Source organism: Temnothorax nylanderi, unplaced genomic scaffold (assembly GCF_030848795.1).
Source record: "Temnothorax nylanderi isolate EJ_2023f unplaced genomic scaffold, tnyl_v1.0 TNYL_tig0068_pilon, whole genome shotgun sequence".
Taxonomy (NCBI): Eukaryota; Metazoa; Arthropoda; class Insecta; order Hymenoptera; family Formicidae; genus Temnothorax; species Temnothorax nylanderi.
This window is the reverse complement of record NW_027249130.1, coordinates 819,654-847,143: the sequence shown is the minus strand read 5'-3', so window position 1 is coordinate 847,143 and position 27,490 is coordinate 819,654. Positions and strand designations below refer to the sequence as shown.

The window sequence follows — 27,490 nt, the reverse complement described above, 5'->3', positions numbered from 1 at the left end:
TTTTCCTGAAACGTAAAATAAATATTTTATTAAATCAGTTGTAATGATATTTATAAGATTCCTTAGCAGTTATAGTTCGCTCTTTAATTCCTAATAATCGAAATGTCATTTAAAGAGCAATGTCATCAGTGCTCATCTCGAGAAGATTTAGTACTTAAGGACTTTTTCCTGCTGCTCTTTTCTTGTCTTCGTAATGGATTATAGTTTGATTATCTCGATGAAAACTTTCAACTGACTTTCGATATGATCGACATGTGTCGATCATTTCGTTGTTTTCGACTCTTCCTTATACATGATTTTAAGCAGAATATGTATATTCGTGTTTATGCTACATTTATATATATGTATAAGTGTGTATTTAGTTCTATATGTGTATGTATATACACGTTTATTCGCGGTATTTACAGTAATTAGTATGGCGTTTAAATACATAGATACATTTTATTAAATAATAACAATATTAAAAACCGGCGCATCTGATATTCTCAAACGTAAAATCGCAGATTGTAACACGAGGAATGGACAACGATGTTTACAGTTGCGCGTATCAATAACGTTAAAAGCAGTGCAGAAGACAGTACGACATATTGTTGATTCACTTTTTCAAGCTGTATAATGATTATATCTCTTGTTTCTGTAACACGTGCATTTTTACAATGAACGAAAAAGGATATGGAATAATGTATATACGGTTAATATTGTGTGTGATTTAGACTTTGCTGTGGATCGCATGATACATCATTGCCATTATTAGGCTTGCACTACGCTGTTACTGTTTTTTAGATGTGACTCAATGTGTGATCGTCGTTATCACAAAATATGTCGAGTCAAATAATCTATATACTTAACTATCTATGTACTTAATTAATACTTACTTTAAAAATATCCGCAATAATTTATTTAATATCTTCTCACGATCAACAACGATCCGTTTAAGTCACATCTAAGCGCGAACGGTCACTGTATAATGTCAATCGTCGCAACTGCAGGTAAATGCCGTGTGCTTTAACGATTTTTCATAAACGACTTGTTTTAATTATAAACTTTTTATAAATTTATAAAACTCATTCCAATATAATATATATTATCATGCATATATATAATGTTGTTATATACGTAATAATTACATAAAATATACATTTATAGTTACTATTATAAAATATAGTAACTATATATACATATAATATATATATAGAGGAAAGACCCCGATTATGAGATACCACATCTATTTTGTGTGATTGCCGGAAGTCTATGGGCAGAATTGAAAAATATAGTAGGTCATTATGAAGGGAATTTAATAAGCTTTAAGATGCTGAAATGTAAAATTTAATTTAAATATTGATTTTTCTGAAAATCAGAAAAATGTAAAAAATAAGCTTTCAAAAAAATCGAAAAAGTGTGCTCCTAATATGAGAGACCCCGGGAAATCGCTAATAAAGTGCAAAATACATCATATTGCAATTAAAAAACTTTATTTAAAGTTTTTGTGAAAGACAAATGTAATGGAGAAGCATATTTGCAATAATCGTAAACCCACTTATACTCAATATTGTACCTAATCTTCCCCCTCCACCCTTCCCCCTCAAATCAAGGTCAGCACAGTCTTATAAATTCGTATAAACCTTCCCTTAACGTTAATATAGTATTTTCTCTTCTTTTATTACTATACAATAACTTTCATACTCCAGCAACCAGGAGTACCCTGAGTATCTCATGTTACGAGCACCACGCCTTGCGGTTTCGCGATCACCAAATCTAATCTCTACAATTGAACAACTCAACATATCCCGTATTTTCCTATTAATACGACCTTACTCTATCGCTGCATGCAGAACTTATTGCCAAATATTTATTAATTATATAATAAACAAGGTTTAAAGACTCATATCCATGGCACTTGACAACATCCAATTTCACAATTTCTTTCTCTGCAACGACTACACGCACGATCAAACAATGAATTTTCCACTAAATAGGTTTTATCCCAAGGGTAATAAGTTCATGGTGGAACCAACAGATAGGGCCTATTAGTTTAGTAGAAACCTTGCTGTCGCATATTAGGAGCCTATCTCATAATAGGGGACTTTCCTCTATATATATATATATATTTCCTTGATGAATGGAGATGTGTATTTGTGACGTTTCAAAATACATTCGTTTCAATTCTTCATAAATTTGTTACTAAAAAATCTATTTTAAAAATGTTATTTCATTAAATTTATTTCACTAAAAATTTACTAATACAGTTAGACTGTAACGAGTTTTATTTGGAATTTTCATCAATAGTTTTATTATCATTTTACGGTTAAAATGAGATCGATTAAGTACCTTCGATGTCAGCCATCTCACTGTCAGATTATAACATCAGAATAACATGCAAATAATTCTTGTAACTTACGTGTGCTTACAAACGAGACCGTAGTTGCTGTTTGATAAAGTTGATTTGTAAAGCGAAGGTAAATTGACGTAAATTACAAAACTTATTCGCACTCTCTTATTCACTTATTCACTTCTGATTCAAGATACCTGACGCAAGAGTCGAGAGACTTTAATACACGAAGATCTTCGTATTACTATATCAATATTTCGGCATCAAACTGCGGTTGCGATCGCCAGCCTCCTATCCTTGTACCAAGATGCCCCGTTTCGTTTTTGTCAGAATAACCAAATTATCCGCGATGCAGTCTTGAGAGGTGTTCTCCTGTGGACAGTTGCACTCACTCTAAGTCGTGGTCACGCTGCAGGCAACGGATCGACTTGGAGATCGGTTTGCGCTGATGCGCCGTGCTCCGTCAAGTGTTGACGGCCTGCCTGACGAACAGGTACTCCGAGAACTGTTGGCCCTCGACGCCGCCGCCGTTGCTCGCGACCACCCGGAAGCCGGCGTTCAGCAGTCTGGTGATCGCCTGAACGGAGTTCAATTTGCAGTAGCCGTTCAGCGGGAACCGGATGACGTGACGGGCGTCCTGCTGGTGCCAGGCAACGCCGGATCGCGCATCGATCACCGCCTGCGTCGTTTCCGGGAACACCTCGTCCAGCAGCGCCCGTCCTCCCGACAGCATCACCCGCTCGCCGAGATCCGGGCTCACGTGTAACGCCACGCATTCGTAGCTGCAGTTGCCGTCGTTGCCGCGCATCTTCTCGGGGTCGCGGTTACAGGGCGCAGTGGTGCAGGCGGTGCCGCGACCGCTGAGCTGACCGGAGGGCGGCGGACTCGGCGAGGACGCGGTCATTGTTGTCGAGCCGTTCTTTATGCGCTCCTTCTTCATTTGCTCCAGTTGCCTGCACATGGCTGAAAGAGAGAAAAATGCGTTACATTCGAAGAGTTCTTGAACGAGATTAAACTTGTTTTAACGATGAGTCTGACAATTGCGAGCCTAATAATGTATTTTATTTATAATTGCGATTTGACAACTAGGTCGTAGAAACTCGTGAGCTTTCGTCTCTATTAATAACACTATAATACAGTGTTTCATTTTGGTCATAAATGAATTTGATAAAATATAAAAGCGCGAAAAATTTTACGCGTAAAATTCGATTTTTATCGAAACGAAATGTATATGTATATTGGGTTAATGTCCCGAGGGAATAATTTTCATTGCCTTATTTCTTTTATAATATAGGTACTCAGAATTCTGTATTACTCCTGTAATCAAGTAAACAACTACTTCAGAGTTCGTTATTACTATTCCATTAGAGCTGAGCATTGCACATACGCACAGAAGTCGGTCAAGAGAATTAGAAGAGAAATGATATATCGTTATATCGCGCGCGTGATTTATATTAGTAACGAAAGATAACGCTTCAAACCGGTCATCCTCGTTTTATTACGTGACTGATTTGAAATCCTATTTCCATATCGTTCTCCCCCTCACGTAAACGGGTAAATTATAGGGCATTAAAATTAAAAAAGAAGAAATGAAGTAATTTACGCGCAATATCGAAGTATCGTGCTTCCTCTAGCAGCAAATCTAGGTCGGCAAAGTTGTCGGGTATCAGCAGCCGGGAATTTCGCATAAAATTCAGTATGTGTCGGAACATGCCGCCGTCTCTATCGATGAAGTAGTGTTGTTTTAGCGAGTCCAGAACGATGGGGATGCTGCCGTTAAACAATTTTGCTAGCCTGGATTCCGGGTACCTGTAAAAAAATTCCAAGATTTTTTTTTAAATAAGATTGTCACATGTGTGAAAGTTGCAACTTTTATAACTTAATGAGCATTAATTTGATTAGCTGAAAACGCGTATGAGAAAATACTCAAGAAAGTGTTATCGCGCTTGATTCATATGTCGATGTATATACGTAATCATAATTGACGTATAAAAATGCAGTTATTCGGTATTCGAAATTAAGAATTCGATGTACACAGATTGCATATTCAACAACATAGAAATTACACTTTCTATCGACTAACAGAGTTAACTGAGTGTGGGCAGGTGCTGACATTTTGGTCACCTGCCGAAACCGCTTCAGGTAGCCGCGTGTTGTTTTCGCGATTGATGGTTACGTACAAGCAGCTGTTCGTTTAATAAATTCCGACTCAACGCACTGACTGAATTAAGTTTAAGCAAGTTTAAGTAAGTTATAGTTATTACGAAAGCTTGAGAAGTGAATCGTGATAATATTATCCTAAATAAAAAGTTGTTTCGATATATATATCTTATTAGGTAATTCATTTATAACAACTTACTTTCGTGTAACGCCTTCTTGGACCGGAAATACTATTAAATATTAAAAAATCTGGACGTGGGATATTAGAATATTTGAAAAATACGCTTTGAATATCCATATGGATAAAAACGCAAACGTAAAACAAAAGTGATATTTCCAATCAGAAGGAAATTCAACCATTAATAAAATCCATTAGCTGATCATTTATCGGAAGGATTCAATTTAATTCAGTTTAATTAAAAAATCGCTCATTATTGAAAGAAAGCAATGAAATAGAAAAGAAATATGAAGAACTGTATCGAGAATTGTTATGCGTGAATGAGGACAGAACGGTGGGCTCGGTAAAGACTTAGCATAAGATACGCGCATGAAATCTACTCTAGCAGATATGCAGATGCACGCGTGTGTGCGTATGCATCTCGTAGCAGCCAGTCCATGCACCGTATGTATCACTTTTTCCGGCTTCTTTAGAAAGTGCCCGTGACATTTTCGAACGCGTTTCACAACATGTTCGCGAACGCAGCATCGTTTAAAGTAGGCTGCGGCTAATCTTCTTATTACATATCTTTGCGCTATCGTTGCCGTTACGATACCCCTTCCATGCCTTGTAATTACATCTCGAGGCTAATAGGAATAATGTAACGTTTCGTTACGCATTTAATTTCGCTATAAATTAAAGCAGCGAAATTGTGGAAAAGAAGCTGGCAAGGGAGGATTATAATTTTTATTCTTTTATACTGCGAAATAAATTCAATCAAGTGTCTAAGAGTATTCTCTTATTAGCCACGATATGGAAAATCACATTGTGCGTTTTCAAGAAAAAATTAGCACTATATTTTGATCCGCTTTCCCTGCAGTTTTCTTAAATAGGCATTCTAATTTAGTTTTCATATCAATGTGATAATGAAGACTGTTTTTGTCTTAGATATTTTATGATATTATTTTACTTTATTAATTATATACTTTTGGCGATTTTCTGTCGGGTTTGTTACTCCAAGAATAACGATATACACGATAAATTTCTTATTTCTCCGGTAATACTCCGGTTAAAATTCTCGATGTGTATGTAGAAAAAAAATTCGAAAATTCGTCAGTTGCAACATCCTGTTGTAGCAAAGGGTTAATAATGCCACGACCCCGTGAACGAATCACACTTATGGAATCCGTGTCAATCAGCTTCACGCACGCGTTTGCTCGCATGCGCTCACGGACGTGCCGTGAGCGGTGCCGTGTCCTGCATGCACCGCCGAAGGTCGTCGTAATTTAGCATATAATAGACGAATGCTCTGGGAAAAGGACTGGGGCGAAAGAGGAGAAGAGAAACGGGGGGGGGGAACGGGGAGGGGGAGGGGACGGTAACAGGGAAAAGGACGGATGGAAGAGGATACGGTTGACTCTCGAGGACCGCGGCGCGATGAGAGAGGAAGAATCGGCTCTCCTCTCCCGTGTATCTCTCGTCGTTGTGCGTTATGGCACAACGAGGGGGAAATACCGAGGTAGGTACCTGGTACCCCCTCAGGCCGGTTCCCATACCTTCCACGGCGATAACATATAATAACGACGGCCTCATGGAGCCTGTGGGCGATCTGACTTTAGCGAGGAAGAGAGAAGAGCAGACACCGCGGGGTAGATACGAAGGTGTATACATGTATACAGATATGGAGAGGGCTTTCTATCTTTTCTCTCTTTCTCTCTCTCTCTCGCTCTCTTTCTTTCTTCATCTTACTCCCTCTTTTCATCCTTCGCCCTTTTTCTCTCTCTTTCTCCCTCGTGGTCTCGCTTTCTATCGACTTCCCACTGATACTTTGGCTTAAGAGGATAGAGAGAGAATCGCTGTCAGAACGGGTAAATGAAAATCGCTGGATTTTACCTCAAAGCGTGCGCGAAATTTTATACGGTATAGTTAATTTTCTATAGAATATCGAAGCGAGTTATTGTAAGGGAAACTTCACTCTTCCTCGGCGAACAAACCCCCTTCTCCTTCTTCACCGCAAAATTGCCGCGGGTAAATTAAAATTCACACTGTATAATTTCGGTCAGCGCCGAAGACGCGAAAATGGTATACTTTCTATTTAAATGAATATCACGTTGTACCTTTTTTCTTTCATTTCTTACGCGGGACAATTTCCGAAATTTTTACATTAGATCGAAGCATTTAGTGCAATAATGAATCTTTTAGGAAATTCTTAAGGAAGTCGAGAGACAATAAAAACTCTAATCTTCTCTCTAAAATTAATTTTACTTTTGATTCTCTAAATCTTTACATTTTATGTTTCATTTTCTGAACAAAGACGTGTGCTCGTAAAAATAGAAACAGACGGAAACAGAAGAAAGAGCTCGTTTAACTCGCGTTAAGAGATAAAAGACAAGAGAGAAAGTGCGAAAGTGATACCGTCAAGAGGAGCGAGAACGAGATACGTGCGCTCGTAGGCTAAGGGCCATCGGTGCTTGTGCAGGTCGAGACGACTGAAGGGGGTGATAGTGGGAGAGGAAACGGTACCGGGGGCGGAGGACGAGCACCGTGATTACCCGCGGCGATTTCTTGGGCCCACCGACCAACCGAGGTCCAATCCCGGGTCAGATCCGTTCGCTATGGGAAAACACTAAACGATCGGCTCACATCACTCAGATCACATCACTCCGCTCTGCTTTCGATATATACAGGATGTGTTCGAAATCTCGTGCATTCTATCGGTTATAGATTCCTCGACAAATTTCGGATTGACTTTTCCTCGAACATTCGTCGCGCGAGATTTAGTTTTAGAGACTCATTAAACTATATAGCATATTATATACCTAAAGCTACTGAAAAATAACAAAATCTAATCTCCTGATAAAGTGGATTTCTGCATCTTAACGAAATTTTAATCCGCGGTATATTTATGAAGATATTTAATTAACAATTAAGAATTTCGTATTACAAATAAGATGGTTATTCTTGTTGTCGCGTAATCGCCCTTTCTTCGATGACTAAAAAGATTGTTGGATAAGAGCGTTTTCACCGGCCCGAAATTTTGCGCGATAAATCGCATTTTATGGACGCAAATAAGGATAAGCGAATGCGCTCGTGTGTGCGTGGCTGATGCATATGCGGACATACGTGTGAGCTCGAGAACGAGACGCGTCCGCCGAGACATTCCGTTATATCCCGCTAAATTGCACGTGTCGGACTAGAGGGCGAGGAAATGACGACTTGGTACTTCACTATGGGATACCCTCGAGGCTCCGCGCAGCCTTCTCGACCGGCAGGATGATCGACGATGTTTTAGGGATTATGTGATACCGGAAGCGTGGACTAATGATCGGCTATTACGTCATTCCTGTAAACGCTTGGTAGAAAATGTCGATACGCAACGATTAATCTTTCGCAAGGCACGTGGAGTCTCACGATAGTCCGCCTTCGGTCAATATTATTGACAACATTATGATCTAAGAATTGTACATGACGATATGAAAAAATATTATGCACTTTTTGATCGTAATTCAACTATTGAAGAACTATTAAAGAATTTATTCAGAAATCACAAGTTGTTATATAAGCGTAAGATTATATAATGTCTGTCTGTGTTGTAGTAAAATTTTCGTAATATTAAAAATAAAAAAATTATATAGTGCTGAGAATAGAATTTTATCAATCATTAATTAATATTAAATTATTCTCTGAATAAATAATTATGTTTGGCGGATGTGTCTCGTTAAATGATCATTTCTGATATGCGGGATGACTGCTCCAAAACGTAATTTGCTAAAGTGATTTAATTTAAACAATTGATAGACTGGTTAAGTGGCAAAGTAATAATGTAAGAATATGTAAATGATATAACTACACTATAGAATCAAAACAACGTTAATACATTTTTGAGCGCGTGTATACCGGAAGTATAATATATAGTTTAAACATTGCTCGTTTCTATTTTGAGAATAAAATTACGCACATTTTTGCATTAAGTGAAAACGAGATATTAGATGAATATCGTGTTTTCGATATACAAAGCTGCGGGTTATCGCATAAATAGACATTTACTAATTAACATCGCATGCTAGGTCGGTGGGTTGTTACGGGATCATAAACGTTTGGCGTTATTTTGAAATTGCCGATTATACACTGACGATTGAACTAAATTAATCAGCGGCATGAATTTATTATTGGTGCGCATTATATTGACCTGTTTACTTCATCCATAACGTCGTACGGTATAAACGAGGCACCTAAATATGCGTGGTCTAATAGAAACTGTTCTATCCGTCGTGTTTACTAATGCAAACGAATCGTGAATATTTAATCACTTGTACCGCGTTTCGAAGTATATATTATACTTAACCAATATTCTATATTTCTTAATTAACCTGATTTTTTTTCTCTCGGTAACGGAAAATCGAAATCCACTTTTACCTTGAAAACTCGTTAAATTATTTGGTTTGTGATAAAAGTAAAAGATTCCTGCCTTTATTTAAGAATGTTGAACGTAATATTATTGCGTTAGCAATATTTTACGATTTAAATTGAACCACGATTTTGGTATTTAGTATTGATATGCTTTACGTTTAAATAATAAATCACAAATATTATTTATGCGACGTTGACGTTAGACATTTCTTACATTTGCCTAATCATTTCGAGTTTCCTTGGAATGGTGGATTATTACTTCAATTCGAGGACCTGTCTCCTGGTAGTCGTATTGTACTCATTACTGTTATCTTCTTGTCACATGCTTCTGGAGCATGCTTCTGCACATCGTTAGTCGACCGGTATAAAATATCGGCACGAACCTTGGCGCTAAGAATGATCATACTCAGTGTGAACTGCGTCAATGTCGTTAAGCAGCGGCGATAATAACTGTTGTAAATCAGTTGCACGAGAGAGTAATACCAACGGTGAAATATATTCTCTCTTGCAAAACGATTTTAATGTCGTTTTAATGCGGGGGGAAAAGCTCCGATCGATGCGCTTATTCCACTGTGAGATAATTAAATGCATGCTAATGGGTAATGTGACGCGATGATTGTCAAACGCGGATGAAATTGCATAATATAGAGGCTGCAAATCTGCTTTGTCAAATGGTAGTCTGTGCATGATTTCTGCGATGCTGATGATATTTCATTATTCATACACAAAGCGGAATAAGCGGAAATGCATGCGTCATTTTGTTAATTAAATCTGTGCAATTCGTTTGAACGAAACGAATGATTGCGGTCACCAGCGTGAGCCGCGTAAGATTCAAAAAGCCGGCTTCAAACAGGATTGACACAAATAGAAAGAAATTAGAACATTTTTTAACTAATCCGTTTGCAAGAAGCACACGTTGTCGAATGATATACGTTGGTATATCGTACTTTATCTGCGCGGTTTTCTCATTTATGACACGCGGCCGAGTACTTTCGACAAAGCAATAAGATCACGTCGTGTAATGAGGGAGGAAGGTGCAACGAAGCGTGACGATGGAGATGGCCGGAGCGGGGCGGGCAAGCCGTTGATTTTACGTGATATTCATTTTGCACTCTTGGTGGTTTGCTTGTTATACGCCGGCGACACTTATCCCGTCGACGGTTTTCACAGATTAAATCACGGGTGTGTTCGCGATGCGCGCCGTAACGGTTCATAGAAAACGGACCTGCGCTCCAATAACTCGACTAACGATAATCCATGCACCGCGTGTAAATTTGCCTATCGCGCACTGTGGTTAGTTTTAACTTGGTTCAGCCTACCAATCTAATGATTTTTGGACCATTCCGTTGTAGGGTTAGTGCGCCAATAAAATAATCCATCGTTGTTAAACTCACTAAATTATGACGAAATATAGTTTATAATATTAATATAGCTTATATTTATTACTAATCAAAAATTATTAAATTACAATGCTACTTTTTCTTTTTAAAATTCTTTTTTATTATTATTTTTGGAAATAATATGAAATTATAATAGCATTTGCTAATTCAAATCTTATATGTGAATATCTAAAAAAACAATTATTAAATTAAAAAAATCTTTTTAAACAAGAAAAAATTATATAATAATATCTCTTAGTTCTTTTAGTAATATTATTATACGGTACTACAATTGAAACGATTGATAAATCAATTTTATTGCATCGACTTTAATCTCTACATATATTTTTAAAGCGAATTAAAATTTTCTCATAGTTTTCTTTATTTTGCATTTGCATTTGTTTTTATTTGAATTGTTTGATTAAAGTGCTTGACAATACGGTATCAGCGAGTATGAGTGTGTATATCCATCACAACTTTCTCGCTCATTCATTATGGATAGTCTCGATAGAAACATCTTCGTAGCAAAGTCAGAACTCATTGCCTATTCAGTTAACGAGACGAACGATAAGACCACCTGTCAATTATGATCAGCTTTCTCACGAACGCATCTATCGCAGTTTACCGATGCTGTGTATCTAGCCTGACGCCGTGCATTCGTGATCTCCTTGTGAAAGGAACGATTTTCCTCGCCGCTAAGCGCGCTGGATATTCCCCCGCTTCGAAGATAGCGTATTAAGCTCACGTAACAAGCATTACTCGAAACGAAGATCACGAGGCTATACGGTGACATTTAGCAATTTAGATATTATGTCTGCAGTAGCCATTAATTCGCTGCCGCGAATATCGATTTAAAATCCGATCTGTTATGCGAGAAAAAGTTACGATGTTATTAAATTTAAATAACTTAACGATATTATAACGATTTATTTTTCATGATGAGGTGAAGAAAAACGACTAAAGAAGAGAAGAAAAGATGGCATAAAATTTAACTAATAATACTTGCGTCGATTATTCAAGTCTAATTACGCTCATATATCATATGACTTTAATTCAACTGTATGTACATTTATATTATTAGATTTACTCTCTCAGCGTTAGAGGTTTATTTTATACCAGCCGGAATCACATGGAGCATAATACTCATGGATTTTTCTTGCCGGGGCAAAGAGGATATCTGCAGGGTGATACTTCGAGGAGATTAAAATCCCCTCTATAAGCAAAGCGCAGTTGTGCTTTCACGTTACGTCTCTTTTATGCATAAAGTGCACGGGCACACCGCAAATAGCCTTTGGACACTGCCGGGCACGGTAACGGTGTGCCTGATTGCGGGCGATATGTTCTCAGAGATATTGCCCGGTACGAACATCCTGGAGCGTTGTCGATGGTCACGTTTCCGCGATCCGGACATCACGCTCCCTTTCTACTCTCTCACTCGCTAGAATTTCTTCATGTCGCTTAAAAGTCACACTCCGTGTGCTTTCGCGGAAAGCCCGCGGAAAGATATCCGGTCGCGATATTAACGTAAACTCGCTCAACTCATCATTGCCCTCTTCTAACGTCGGATAAAATCTTTCCTCGAACACGCTCATATACATGAGAGAAAGGTTTTGTTACTATGTGAACGACCAACATTTTTTGCTGCGAGAGCAGCAAACAGCAAAACCTTTTGTTGCAATAGCAAAGTTTTGCTGAACTTTGTTATTGCAACAAAAGGTTTTGCTATTATTGCAAAATTAATTAGCTCTCGCAGCAAAAAATGTTGGTTGTTCACATAGTAACAAAACCTTTCTCTCAGTGTTGTAATTTTTCAGAATAACGTGTTCTTTTTTGAAATATACAAAGCCGTAATAAAGATCAACGGCATAAATTATTCCGTTTACGAAGCCCAGTCTTGGAGTCGTTGACGTTTAACGCTTCTTAATGACAGAAATTTAGTTTTTATGGCACGCATTACGTCGGAAACGCACCAGGATCATTTTATTCTCGGCCTATCTTGGATTGTTAAGGATTTAAAATGAATGTATCCTTACTTCGTTAAAGTCTCGAGGGAGGACGTGTATATCGTGCCGCCGACGTCGATGTGTACCGGTGCGGTGTACCTCGAAGCGGCCGCTACGCAAGGAATACCGGTCATCTTCTGGTTGTAAGCCGGGGCCGCCGGCGTCGGTGGTGTTGGCGACGAGGAATTCGACATCGTGGGCGAGGTGGCCGGCGAACTGCTTGGCGACAGCAATCTGAAAAATACACTTTTGATATTAAACATGATAATCGCAGCTTGCTAATCAAATTTTTCTGTAGACAATTTTGTATATCGTGTCACAATCCACGTGCCAAAATACCACGAATGAATAAAAACCGCAAAATTTCCGTTTTCGTGCTATATATTTAAAAGTTTTAGAATAGCAATATAGATCTTTTTGTATTTATTATTTTTATGTTTGTTACTTGCTCCAGTGTAGAGTGGAGACTTGATAATAGGTTTCTAATTTTTACATGTATATATTTAAAATAAGTGCTATAAAGCTAAATTAAATAAATGACGTTACTATATATTTCATATTGTATAATTTCAATTTTAGTGCTATATTCTATATGTATAATTTTCTATGCAACTCTAAGCACGCGACCAGGAAGCTAATCAAGCGAAGGCGAACTATGAGCTATGAAATCGTGATTTACGGTGTATGAAATTAAATGACGTTTTACGAAGAGAGAATTTTACTGAGTTATGTAACTCTTTCTCGAATAGACTGTTCTAGGACGACTTATACTGGAGCTTGGATGTAGACTTTACCTCATTTTAATTTGAGCGCTAGGGAACATATTGCGTTGCGCCGTCAGCTCCGCCTTCGCCTCCTTCCCTTCGGCCTCACATTTCCGTCTGGAATTAAAAACACATGGATATTTGTTGTACGCATTGTCAATAAGAGTTAAATGTAAAACGTACGCACGAGCAACTTAAAAATTATGATAGCATTCCCGGCGATTAACGTAAATTGGCATATCTTTAATACATTTTTCCCTTACGTCGAATTATATACGTGTCTCGATTCGAACGGCCTCGCGAATTTACCGCGTAACATTTACCGCGAATTAGAACCGAATCTGTATCGAATTTTCATAGTGCGTTCAACGCTTAAGCCTTTTATAGCCGTAACACAGGTGTCGATTTAACGTATCGATCCTCACGGCTGGTCGCGAACGACGATAACGCTGATTTAACGAGCCATTGTTTTTGGTCAAACATCGGGCAATGCTGAATCGACTGAGAGCTTGGAACATTAACGCGAAATTCTCATATGCATTAATAAGGCAATTAGCGGCGAAACAATATTTGGCGGGCGCTGGTCGGCCGGCCGTCCAAGGGTATTCTTTTAAACGCCCTTTCAGTGGGAAAGGGTGGGTCGGTTTGGTTCGCGAGTTAGAGGCACACCCCCTCGAATTTTCATTACTACGGTGCTCGTGAAAGGCCGGCACATTATTAGCTATTATCCAGAGACCTGCTTTGCATACCGTAATGCGTGGGATTTTTGCGTTAGATATACGACCAAAAAAAAGAGGATCTCGCTCGTACAAAAAAAGCCAACAAGAAATAATAGAACCAGATTCAAAGTTTGTGTAATTTCAACGTAAACTACCGTTTCCATCAGGCGTACCTGCTGCTCGCATTAAAAAGTTATCTACTTTTTGCACTCTTTAGATATCGTATCTCGGTTAAATAATTCAATATTTACCTGAACACACATGCTTTCCTGTAATTTGTTATACGATCGATCCCGTACAATTGACAAATTGGTTTTATCTTTTAAGACAAGTATTTCGTGATATCCCGCTGTGCTCTGTGACAATGGCCGAGGCTCGAGAAAGAAGGGACGCGTCCGGCGAAGAATTCGCGATGGTCAGAAGACACGGGCACGTGAGCCGCGTGAGGGGGTACCGGTTTTCTCCTCCACCCACCACCCTCGCCCACATCAGTCCGCGCGCCGTTGCGGTGCATCGCCGCGGGAGACGCCGCGAAATGCGATGCAGCGCGCCTTTTCTCGGCCGCGCTGCGAGAGGTCGTCGAGCGATGCGCCCGACGATGTGCCTCTCTTCTGCACGGACGGTGGGGAACCGGCGCGGCGGTCGTCGCAAGTCGGACATCGGGTAAAGGAGTATAGAGTAAGAGATGGTGTGGAGTCGGAGGCGGAGGCGGACGAGCAACAACGGCCATCACGGCCGCGCTTGGCGCCGCGGGCTAATCCGGAGATTTATGTGGAGCTATGCATTTACGAGTATAGAAACGCATACTTGCATACGGAATTAATTCGCGTTATTGTTGTATTCTTTAGCGCCGATGAGAGATCGATCATTGTCGCGCTCTTGCGCGCGGAAAACACGTGTCGCCGGGACCGCGATCGCGCATTGACGGCACCGCAGCGCGAAATTAATGGGCTTTGACGGCACTTCAATCATATTCTCCGTGTTTGAAAGCAGGGTTTGAATGTTACATGCGGGCGAGATGAAAAATCACTCGATAGCGCTAATCCATTAGATTAGATAAAGCAATTGGGAAAATGTAATATTTACTTTTCTTTTGTCATTTAATTATTTTATTATGTACAATATTTTTTTTCTGCTAGGGATCGATTGTCGACGTCATTCGATCTTTTTGCATCTATTTTTTAAATCACTTTATTTAGCGACATGCGTAAACCAAAAAAATAGAAGATAGGAGAAAAATGCATTTAATTTTATCAATATGAGATACAGCTTTGACTCGAGACCTCGTTGAAAACGGCGTTATCAGGTGTGCTCATAATACAAGCGTTGAAATGACCGGCAGCGCCGACGAAAGAAGAATCTGAGGCACGATATAGCTATAACAATGGCGATGATCATCATGGTCGTTCGTGCGCCTCGGGGCGATTGGTCGGTGTACGAATGTACATTACGGTCGACGTACTGAAGCCACTCGGCGCTTAACATTATACATAATTACATGCGTAAAATCGACAATTAATTCAATACAGAAATTAGTATTTACGTGTGTAGCAAATAATTTACGTAAATAATTCGGCACGTTGCGGCATATTTCGCGGTAAGATCAATAATATTTAAAAACGCTCGAACTCGACTAAATCGCGAGCACACTGCGTGCAAATAGATTTTCCAAGATTCTCGCATCGCGCGAGAGCTCGCTGAAAAGAAATCCCGGAATATGGAAGCCAGGATGAATGCCGTAACGATATCCGCAATAACGTCCATCGCGACAGCGACGTGGCGACGCCTCGAGCGAATTGTATCTCATACGCAGATAGTTTTATTGCATGCATACATCCGCGTATGCGCCAGCGGGTCGCGCACGGATAAAGATAGAGGTGGAACAGAGGATACACAATTATAATGTACTATCTGTACAACTGTCCGCGTATTAATACGGCTTCTTTGTTAATGTGACATTGCATACAACGTATTCGAATAATCCTCAAACGAACGCTGCCCGATCTGCGTTCGAGATAGCCGAAAATTTTACTGCAGTATCGCTAGAAATTGATGGTAATATTTACGCTGCTTGTAATTTGTGTAGCAAAATCTGACATGTCATTCAGACTCCAATGTATCTGTCTGACCTTAATAATGTCGTACGTATATATAGAGTAGACCGCGTGTATAGAAATACGAGATGCAAGTGGTAGTTCGCGCTGGCAGGCACGCGTCCGACGTCGCGAAGGCGAAAAGCGTCCCACCGGGCGTGAAGATGCAACGTCGTCGCCTCTTGAACGTCAAATTAGAAAGGACGGTGAGGGAGAGGTATAGGAGGTAGGAGTAAGGTGATGCGCGAGTCGCGACGTCGCGTCGTCCGCAACGACACCGTGATATCCGCGTTATTACCCGAGGCCATCCGAACCTCTTACCCAGATACAGTTCTGATACGCATGCACTGCAAGCGTGAGCGAGCGAGCGCCAACGATCACCGACACACGCTGCAAAACGTATAAATTCGCGTTAAGGTGATCACAGCCCGAGGACACGACGAGGCGGCTAACACGCGCTAAGGACGCGCGCGTGCACGATGTCGTGCGCAGAAGAAGAGCACTACTAACTTTACGTGGACGTTTAATGGCCCGAGGACGTCGGCGTATGCAAATTTGAAAGCGATCTGTTACATCGGGCGACGATGTATCATCGGGAAAGTCTGCCAACAGACGTGAAAATGAGCCGACTAGCGCGCCATTTCGTAGAAAAATTCGACGAGTTCACAGTTAGTTAGGAAATCACACAAATATTGTAATTAAAGATGTATGTCAGATAGCTATATGTAGTATAATTTTGTTCCATTTTTGTACTTGATATTGTTTAAATAAATCATTAAAAAATTGAAAAAATATATAACCAGAAAATCTTAAAAAACCGTAATTGCAATTCTCAATGTCATAGAAGTTTACCATAAAAATTCATTCATTTTTACCGTACATGAGCAGAGATACATATTATGATATTTACATGGGAAGTATATCTATATATATCAATTTCTGTAACTTTTAAAGCAAATATCTCAGAAACGGGTCGGACAATCGATCGTAAATTTAACACAGGTTTTTGGAATATATAAGTGCACAATCTTTGTAAATTTTAGCTTTATCCTGTTATTTTGACATAAGTGACATATTACATCTTTAAACGAGGGTGCGAACTTTTGACGGATTAATAATTTGACAAATATGAGAATTAATACAGTCGCGAGTCACAAGTGATAGAAAACCTTTCTTAAATGTATTAAATAAGTTGAAATAAATTAAAAATAAACATAAGTTTATATACATATAAAGCATGCACACGCGAGGAATACGCGTCATTTTTCATCTATTTATTTGGGAAACAGTTTATTTGGCCAGGAAACTTTGTTGCATAGAATATCACATTATACGCGAGCTAACGCATGAGATAAAATATTGAACTTTCCTATATGTATGCGGATGATAAATTTTAATTATTAAAACTGTTCTTATCGATCTTTTTGAAAATCTTGCCTGTTTATATTCCTGCGGGTACAAAGCTAAAATAACAGAGACATCAGACGGAATCACAAAGTGATGAAATGATACCGCATGTGAATTCATTTAGACCGGGTCGACTGGGATTTCCCTCTGGTGATTTCATTATGAGGGCCAGTCAGATCGGTTCTCTCTGAATAATATTTGTAATGGATCCATTTGCGAGCGTGCACGAACGTTCGAACCGCAATATTATTAACGTCATAATCTAGAGAACATAATCTTTGCACCAGCCAGTACATTGGTTGTCTCGAAATAATTCGATACCGCGCGAATAAATTTTCCAAATTATCAATCCGAGCCCCTTTACGTTTATTTAAATATTTTCTTCTTTCTAGAGCAATACAGTTTTATCTGTATTCCGTGAAGTTCTGTAATCCACGAAGATGATATCGCGTCCGGCGATATTTGTTTACAGATCGATATATCAGGTTCTAGATACGGTTAATCAGATGAATTTATCCAATGTTCCAGTATCAACGTCATGAACATACACATACCTATACTTCGACTGCCTATCATTCTATATTTTCAAGGAATACGCTGTACACGCGTATATTGACACATACACAAGTGCAAAAAAAAAAAAAGAAAAAAGAAACTGGCTCGGACAGTGTTGCATTCCGGTGAATATTGAGAACATGCATAGTTGAGGATTGCGATGAATGCAAGTTGTAAAATATCACGCTTTCTTTTTTCGCGAGAAGGGGAATAATACTAATCAAACACGCTTGAAATGTTTTTAATTCCGAAGATCAAAGTCGTGTTATTTGATAAAATATTCTTAGTTATTTGTGGGGGTAGAATTAAGGAAAGGTCATTGTAAAATTTTTACTATCAAAGAAAACTCTCTGGCAAACGTTAATGACGTATGTATAGAACGGCATATGGATATAAATGTGTCTTTTTAAGAATATTCCTCTCTGTGCGCGTAAGCACGTGTTCATTCAGCTCTCATTCGTCATTACGCGAATGCTTTGAAAGGCTTGTGCTAATCTATCTTTTTTAACGACATTATACTTCTAGCTTTGCTTGACCGCACTTCGCAGATTGTATAACATGGATACTTTCTATTTAATAATATCTAATAAACCCTTAATAATCTATTAATTCATATACATTGCCAACTCAAATTCTGGATCAAATTAAGAGATTGTTTAGATAATTGTTAGGAACTCTCCCATGTTGAAGAAACAAGCATTAAATCATGAATCGAACAATGGATCGGCGTTTTCACCTTTCCCTCTTCGATTGCTTAGTGTAGTTACCTATATCTATACTCGCGAGACTCGTGGCGTTCCCGATAAGTGCATTAAGCTACCGCAATCCAGTTGATTGATGGAGCGATTCATTTCTTCGCGGCGATTAACAACTTCGTCGGCGTTTTTAAACGCATTCGTGACGCTTTATCATCTTCGTTAGCTAATCTCTGAAGGTAAATGTATTCGTTTGTAACACAATGCCTCGTCTATCTCAACGATACAATCTGCACTTTGTAAGGGGCATTTAAATAGCATTTATTTGTTTTCATATTTATTGCAGAGCATATTACGTAAAACAAAGAAGAAACGCGGTACCTTCATCATAAATGCATTGAAGCTAAATATACGAGTCAACGCGATAAATATTCACATGTGATGCCGTTTTAATATTTTATCCAACAGTACGGTCGAAAATAACTTATTATATAACGCGACGCGCGTAAAATATTGGAAAATGATATGCTTAATGGATTATAATACTTAATATTTACATTTACGGCTTGTTCTTAATTGCTCTGAGCAAAATTTAGTACGTATTGAAGAGTATTTTCTGTTTTATGTCGAATTGTATTTATTAACAGGAAGAATCTGTTCCATTAATTGAAAATCAGCTAGAAGAGCTTTACTAAATAAGTAAAATGTTTCTATATACCTGCTGATTACTTTACGTGCATTATCTTTCGTCGTATATATTCCGTCACTTTTCATCCCTCCCAAGAGTCATGTTTATTTGCACTTGAAATTTTTTGTACTTTTGTGTCGTTACATTGCGATCACCGTGAATTGCCTCGCGGAAATTTAGTATAATTATCGCTAATATGTTGAAAGCCGTTTGAACGGTGGATTCAACGAATAATCGTGCGGTGGTTACCGGAGAAAGCTTTTATAATATTAATTGCTATCCCAATCGGATGCTACTCGGTGTAACGGCGGTCGTCATGCTGCGAGCCGCGCGTTTGTGTTGTTGCCTTGTTAAGGTTTTCAGTTGCAACGTTGCGCCGCGCACCGCTGCTGTCCTTTTCGTTGCCCCCCGCATTTACCATCTGGTACTTCATTACTAGAACGTCACTTGTCGGATACGGACGATAGACAGACGTTGAATAGTTGCCGGCTACTAGAGAATCATTACCCGCGAAATTATGCGTACTTGTTTCAATTGCACGGCCACTTATTGCCCCGGCGCAGAAGCTTTAACGATCGTTAACGACGCGACTGTCGTTTCTCGAACGATAATTGCACTCCGTATTTAGCACTTTTCTACCTGTTTACAAGCGTGCATGGGCATTTTCAATGTTAGCCGGGAACATTGCAGTCGAACGATGCCGGGATCGGACAACTATGTGTGTCTTTGTTAAATCGCAAATTTTTAATTCGTCTTTTATGACACAGGTACTTAATTCTAACAAAGGAATAAAGGCCAATGATCGAGCAAAACAGTAGATGTCAAATGTAAGTTTATTCTATCTCATTACATACATATATATATATGACGGATATATGACGGGACGTTTCAAACACACAGTGTCTTCTTCAGCCGACGAAATTCAGATATCGTTACATAAATTCGCGCAATAAATAAAGAGTATAATAAAATGTATATATATATATATATATATATGTATGTAATGAGATAGAATGAACTTACATTTGACATCTACTGTTTTGCTCGATCATCGGCCTTTATTCCTTTGTTAATTTGACATACGAGCGATTTCCTTTATTTATTACTTAATTCTACTTCCTGCATCAGCATTAGGCTTGTCAAACTTGTTACGCAAGGCTTCGCCGGAAAAATGTAAAACACGTTCGCGCAGAGCGAGATAATTATTATACGAATCCCACGAGAGCGTGCTTACCCCGCATCCATTTCCTTGTTACTCGACGAGAATTCGTAGCGCAGGACATTGGCTCTCCCGATCGCGATTCCTCGTAGACGTTCACTCGTACACGCCGTCTCGCCGTTTGCCGATATAAGAATCAAGATGCTACATGCACATCGTCATACGCGCCGTGGGCGTTTTTATCTCGTCGGATACGTAGGCCTTGCGCTTTTTTATAATATTTCATCGGGTGGGTACAGGACACGCAAAGGATACACGCTCGAGTATATGCGCGCGAGAAGCGCGTATACCAGCCGCGGTGTAAATCTCTTCCCCTCTCTCTCTTGCGCACGCGGCTCTCTCGGTCTGCCTTGACGGCACTGGCTCGTATACCGAGGCAGGCATGTGCACTATGTGCCTATCTCCCTGCCTACGAACGGTTGTTGCACACGTCGTTACTTACGTCGGGCAACGCGAGGTATGTAGGCACGTACCTGCCTGCCCACGTAACGCGGACCCGCGGCCCGTTCCGTTTGCCGCGAAGCCAGAGAGGCACTCCCGACACGCGCCAATGCATGTCTTGCTCCATTTCATCCTCGCCTATTCCCACCACTTACTCACCTACTTACCCTACGAGACGGAAACTCTGACCGAGACGACGGTGTGTAAGACCGCGGCGGGACAGGAATTTCATGCGGCGGCGCAACGGCGAGTAGGTATGTTGCAAAACGTATTATACTCCGCCGTACGGCATGACCAGGTGTGCGCACCTAGCGCGGACAGATTTTAAGAAACGGAATTGCACGGCGCGGAAGCGCATTGGTGCGTGCGTTCAGTGCAACGGTGCTCGGCATTACCTACTCTCTTTCTTTCTAAGAATATTTCTAAAAATATTTTAAGTAAAAATCTTTTTTTTTTTTTTCAAGGATCCGAAAGAAACTTATTCTTAATCTTTAGAGAATGCGATTTGTTGACGTGTTTTCTTACAATTAGTCAAATTCAAGGCAATTCAATTTTCACTCGTTGTCAGTAAAATTTAAATATAATTAACAAAAATTATCATGAGCTACATCGAATATAGCATTAAAATAAATGAGATATATAATCTTTAATATTTGACATAATTATTCTTGGATTCTTGGATATTAACATTACGAAGATGTTCTAGCATTTAAGGAAGACTTGAAAAAAATTAGATTAATCTCTTTCAATTCTTAAAACAAAGTAAATTAGAATATCATTCTACGAAGCTTTTCTTGCTTTTTTTAAACCAAAAGCTATATTTTAAACGAAATCAAATTATCTTAAAATATCGTATAAGTACTTAATCTATTAATAACACAATAGTTTTCTCATTTGTCGTAATTAGGCACACTTAACTTCAAGTATACTTAATACATGACAATATAAATCTCGTTTGAGTAACAGATTTCTCGTAAAATATTGATAGATTATATTACTGATAGATACCTGTAAGTATGACTCTTAGAAATGTGTTTGATAACAGATTTTTTCCTTGCCATATATCTCTTCTTGTTTACATAATTGCAATGCTTATACTTTTTATGATTCATATTGCATAACGCATGTTTATTAACACGTACTGCTATGCAACTGATTGTTTAATATCGCAAATGTATAGATTGCTGCTACAAGTGTAAAAAATTAAAGATAAAATGTTACTAAATTTATTGTAACGTATTGTAGCATTATATATATATATATATATATATATATATATATATATATATTGAACCAAATTGAGTAAAGCGATAGTTTAATTCTCAAAGATATATTAACGATGACATAAACTTCACGTAAATGCACTCTTCGCGATATATATACATATAATTTCACCGTTAATATATCTTTGAGAATTACAGTATCGCTTTACTAAATTTGGTATCTATTTCTTAACTGCAAATGTATGATCTAAAAAGCGCGGTTTTAAATATCGAGCGTGTCATAATGTAATTGCCAGGTAGGATTTTAATTAATTTAACTATGGAAGGTAATTACATATCGTTATAAATTTATTTTCGCTGCAGGCCGTATCCATAAATAACGCATTTTCAGAAAAGAGTTGATTATTTCGGGTTTCACTGCGTATATTTTATTTACATAAAGTGTTCCATACACACCGCAATGTAATTGCAGGCTTAATATAATCAGCGATCAGAGAAATTTCATACATTTCGCGTAATAACAATTAATGCGTATGCGTGACCGGTCCTTCAGCGAGTTTTAATATTTCTTTTATTTTTCGACGATATGGCATTAATTTACATATTTCGTAAATGTGCCAGTCCCTTTAACATATATTTTAATGTATAGATTTCCATTCTTAATTGATGATTCTTTTGTATAGGATACGATAAGAAAAATATTGTGTATACTGGTTTAAAAATAATTACATATTTTAATTATATTTCTAATGATATATATGTGGTTGATACAGCTTATGTCAATTTTGTCTTGTTCTGTTCTTCGATACATTGCGAATTAATCGTCGCACGCTAATTGCTAAGCGAAAAATGCTACACCATGAACACATATATACATTTATTAGAATTTAAAATAAAATTAAATCGACCAATTGTATGCCACACAACCTTCATTATAGTGCAAATAAGGAAAAAAATCGATTTATTAAAATCTCACATGTGGTTATTAATTATAGCGCGATAATAGCCAATCGAAATCGGTTTATGCCACCGGTAACGATCGTTTCTTTCGATTTTGATTTCCGAGTTAATGAAAAGGTGAATCGCGAGAGAACTGACGGTGCGACGCGACGGTGCGATTCGGTGTGGCCGATTGGGGCGGTCCGGACGGGGCCAGAGGTAGACCGGCACACACGCGCACGGTCGGTCTGTCCACTCGTCCATTCGTTCGTTCGTTCGTTCGTTCGTTCGTTCGTTCGTTCGTTCGTTCGTTCGTTCGTTCGTTCGTTCGTTCGTTCGTTCGTTCGTTCGTTCGTCGTTCGCGCAAACATACGTACATACGTACACGTATATTCGGGGCGATATCTCGGACGAGGCAAAATATTTACGAGAAAATTTCGCCGTGGGTGGCGCGGCTTCATGAATAATTTCGGTCCGCAGGAGACTCGTCAGCCGCGGGCTATGTGCTCGGGGCGCACGGTTCTAATTACGGCAACTGCAGAGCGCGCGTCTGCGCCCCCGGCCATCCCTCCAGCCAGTTTCCAACCTCCCTTTTCCTATCCCAGCACAATTTCCACAGAGCCCACATCCGTTCTGAAATGCTAGCAATCCTCCTCCCCCTGCGGCCCCTTGCCTCTCTAAATCTCTCTCTCTCTCTCCCTCTCCCTCTCCCTCTCTCTCTCTCTCTCTCTCTCTCTCTCTCTCTCTCTCTCTCTCTCTCTCTCTCTCTCTCTCTTTCTCTCTCGTTCGTTCTCCGCGTTCCGCGCGCTTCTTCCCTCGCTCCCTCTCTTTTGTAGCTCGAGGTGCACATCGACTATTACGTTGCAACCAATTTTTGAAAAGTTTCTGCGATATATATATCTAATATAAAACATACACGTATACATATGTATATACATATACATATACATTCGCACGTTAACGGATTAGCAAACAGAGTTTGTCACGTTAGACTGTCGAGTTTGTGATTTATGCAATGTGCAGAATTGTTTATTAATGCCGTGTATAAGAGAGTTTTATAGGGTTTCGATAACTTAGCATTTTTTTTACTATTACATGGAAGCTATACATAATTAAAGTAAGATTGTACAATTGTGTACGGTTATCGTTTGTATTATGTGGATTTGATGCGCGAAATTGCTTATCTTAATTGTTATCTAATTCCTAAGTAGTACTAGACTCCGTCGTAAACTGAACGTTGAATGCAACTGCGCAATCGTCACGTCGAGATGTTTAAGTCAGTAATGAAAGATGAAATCAAGAAGACGCGTATATAATCAAAGATTGCATCACACTTTCCACGTCAATCACTCAACTACTTAATTAAAACTACAAGTTCACGTTAATTGTTTTCAATTTATTACAATCGATCATATAATTATGCCGTGATATGTTCTAAAGCCGAGATTTTTATCTATAATTATATCAATACTCTAACTTTTTTATCTGTCCAATTTTTCTCATCACGCGTATAATAGCCAGTTATTTTAAGTATTTAAGGGGTAATATCACCTTGTGTTCACTATTTTTTTCTGAATTTATTATAAAAAAATGAAAAGATTGATTAATATTCGGGTTTTTACATGTGAAAGTACAAGTCTTAAGGTACATAAAAAAATTTTTTTTAGATTTTTAAAAACAAAATGGCAGCTCTCGCAAAACAATCCTTTTTTTCCTTTACCGTACCGCTACAGGTCGCAATTTTGCACCTAGAACAAACCAAAAATTTTCTGAAAATATGGCCTAAAATCTAGTGAACATCGTAGGATTTTTTCGATAAATTAAAATTTGCCGATTCTATGGCCAATTTTCAAGCGATTTTTTCCAAAAGAACAAAAAGAAAAAATTCAAATTGACGCCATTTTTTTAAAAATCAATTTTTCGGAAAAATCCTACGATGTTCACTAGATTTTGGGCCATATTTTCAGAAAATTTTTGGTTTGTTCTAGGTGCAAAATTGCGACCTGTAGCGGTACGGCAAGGGGAAAAAAGGATTGTTTTGCGAGAGCTGCCATTTTGTTTTTAAAAATCTAAAAAAAATTTTTTTATGTACCTTAAGACTTGTACTTTCACATGTAAAAACCCGAATATTAATAAATCTTTTCATTTTTTTATAATAAATTCAGAAAAAGATAGTGAACACAAGGTGATATTACCCCTTAACTCCTCACGAACTGCTACACTTACTCTTCGGATTTCATGGCTCATTGTGTCAAGACGAGAAGCACTACTGACTCGTTAGTCACGTATCTTGATGCAACATGAGTCTTGCAACTTGCAGCTCGATCTCACACAAACGCACTTAAGAATTAAGTGTAGTTTAGATCAAACATAATTTACAAATACGTAATTGTGAAAAAAATTTTAAATTTTAGAACATAAGCTTCAGAATCTAAAAATGACATTAAAGGATCTTTATATAATTAACTTTTTCTACCGTCATTTATATGAAACTTTCTTATGTGCTGCATAATCTATCTTTGGCTAGGTGCAACGCGTAATTTATTTCGATATGGAACGATGTTGTAGCAACTTTTATGTAACCATCTCGACCTAAAGCCTCCTCCTTGCATCGCATGTGTGATTATTCGCGACGCAAAGTGCATAATTGATCGTAACTATTGTTCGATGACAGCGGAATGCGACGAATGATTGAGCAATTGCATTGTCCCGCCGCGTTTCTAAAGGCAGCGACAACCCTCTCGCGCGGACGTAGATTAAACTTTCTTTACCCGCGGTGCGTCGTGAGATCAGATTGACTTTCTATCGACTTCACTTTAGAGCTCAATCATATAAAATGCCCCACGGATGCGTGCGCGATTATTCGTTGTCCACAGCTTCCTAGTATTCTCTCGGGAAGAGAAATTACCGCAATAAACATTTAGAAAACGACACGGGGACGTTTAAGAGATTAAAGTCCTTAATCCTTAAGCCCTCAGTTTACTGCGTACAGAAAGAGAAGGAGGATCTTAAGACATCCCCGGTTGGAGCATAACAAACAAGAGAGGATGCACAACTCGCAACGTACAATTTGATGAATGCAAAATAGATTAAACGAGATGGCAGCGTGTGTCTCTACGCGCAGAATTATTATGCGAGACCGCTTGATTTCCAATCCGGAAAATGTCCGTTCCTGTTACTTAAAATCATCTGTACTTTCGTTAGAATTTTCCGTACCGGAACGCTCTTGGCCGCGCCTCGCGGGTTACAAGCGACATAATTAACTACGTGAAAGTACACCATTTCCATACATGAATATCAGTTTGTCACGCGACGTACGTTTCGAAGGCATTCTGTACGAAGAGAACAAGCGAGAGAAATAGGTTTTTCTAGATACTTTCCGCACCGACAGTATCACGGTAACGTATAGTTTCTTTACCCGGAAGTCTTCGATCGAGTAACGCAACAGCGAAAAGTACAAACAGCGTGTGAGAAAAATTTTCAAGTGAAATTAGAATGGGTCTGCAATAAGTGAATGTTCTCTCGCGGAGCGAGACTTCACGTAACGTAATAATCGAATAATTGAGATAAAGCTTTCTATAAATTCGCGTGGCGGCAATTATACTCTCGAAACATACTTGACGACGTAAAGAGCAAAACGAATGTACGAGATACGTCCCTGTCGATCTCACGATAATAATTCCCGAGGTTTAATTATCGCGTCAAAGGTTTATGTCAGAAAGCAATCGTGGTTGATGCAATCATCTGAATCGCGTTATTACGCCAATCGCGCGGTCAACCCGTTCCTTCCCACGTACGTAACGTGGATTTTATCGATAATTTATTAATCGCTAATTACCCAAGACATTTTACAATTTAACAGTTCGCCAACAAGTCCGAGAACGGACAGACCTCTCGTAGCGGGATGAGCTCTCCCGAGTTAGCTTCACGCGTCGCACATTCGTCATAAAAATCGCATAAAAATCTACATCTTGACGTGGCTCGAAAACTCGTATTCCGCATACGTCTCGACACATTCCACGATCGAGTCGAATAATTATGAATCGTGACTCACTCACCGTTTCTGGCACGTAGACTCCAGGTTGACGGTTATTCTCGTGCCCACGGCTGCGAATTGGAGAAGCCTGGAGTCCCGTCGCGCTCGCGGAAACTTGTCACACTCTATGAAGCACCTGGGCGAAATCGTCGTGATTATCTCTCCAGCTCTCGTGTCACGCACTGGACCACGTGGTTGGCATTCACGTGTCTTCTCGGCCGAAGGACAAAAGTGGCGCGAGCCACCACCGCGCACCACCGCGGCTTTCGTTAG

General features: G+C 39.1%; 1 protein-coding gene across 2 annotated transcripts; it reads right to left on the bottom strand.

Moving 5' to 3' along the window:
* Twz (BTB/POZ domain-containing protein twz) lies at positions 1-27,490 on the bottom strand. Of its 2 annotated transcripts, none has more exons than XM_071708471.1 (5): positions 27,240-27,490; positions 13,233-13,319; positions 12,469-12,672; positions 3,933-4,138; positions 1-3,292 (listed from the first exon to the last, which is right to left on the bottom strand). In XM_071708471.1, the coding sequence occupies exons 2-5, from the start codon at positions 13,259-13,261 to the stop codon at positions 2,793-2,795; spliced, it is 939 nt and encodes a 312-aa protein (XP_071564572.1). In that variant the 5' UTR covers positions 13,262-13,319; positions 27,240-27,490; the 3' UTR covers positions 1-2,792. The 2 variants fall into 2 exon arrangements, with proteins under 2 accessions (XP_071564572.1, XP_071564571.1); XM_071708470.1 differs by lacking the exon at positions 27,240-27,490 and adding an exon at positions 20,594-20,891.

Bases quoted from the DNA above. Each gene is read 5' to 3' on its own strand.
- Twz (XM_071708470.1), bottom strand. The intron at 12,673-13,232 runs GTAAAGTCTACA...TGTATTTTTCAG, and splicing joins AGCGCTCAAATTAAAATGAG to ATTGCTGTCGCCAAGCAGTT. The intron at 4,139-12,468 runs GTAAGGATACAT...ATTTTTTTACAG, and splicing joins TCCCTCGAGACTTTAACGAA to GTACCCGGAATCCAGGCTAG.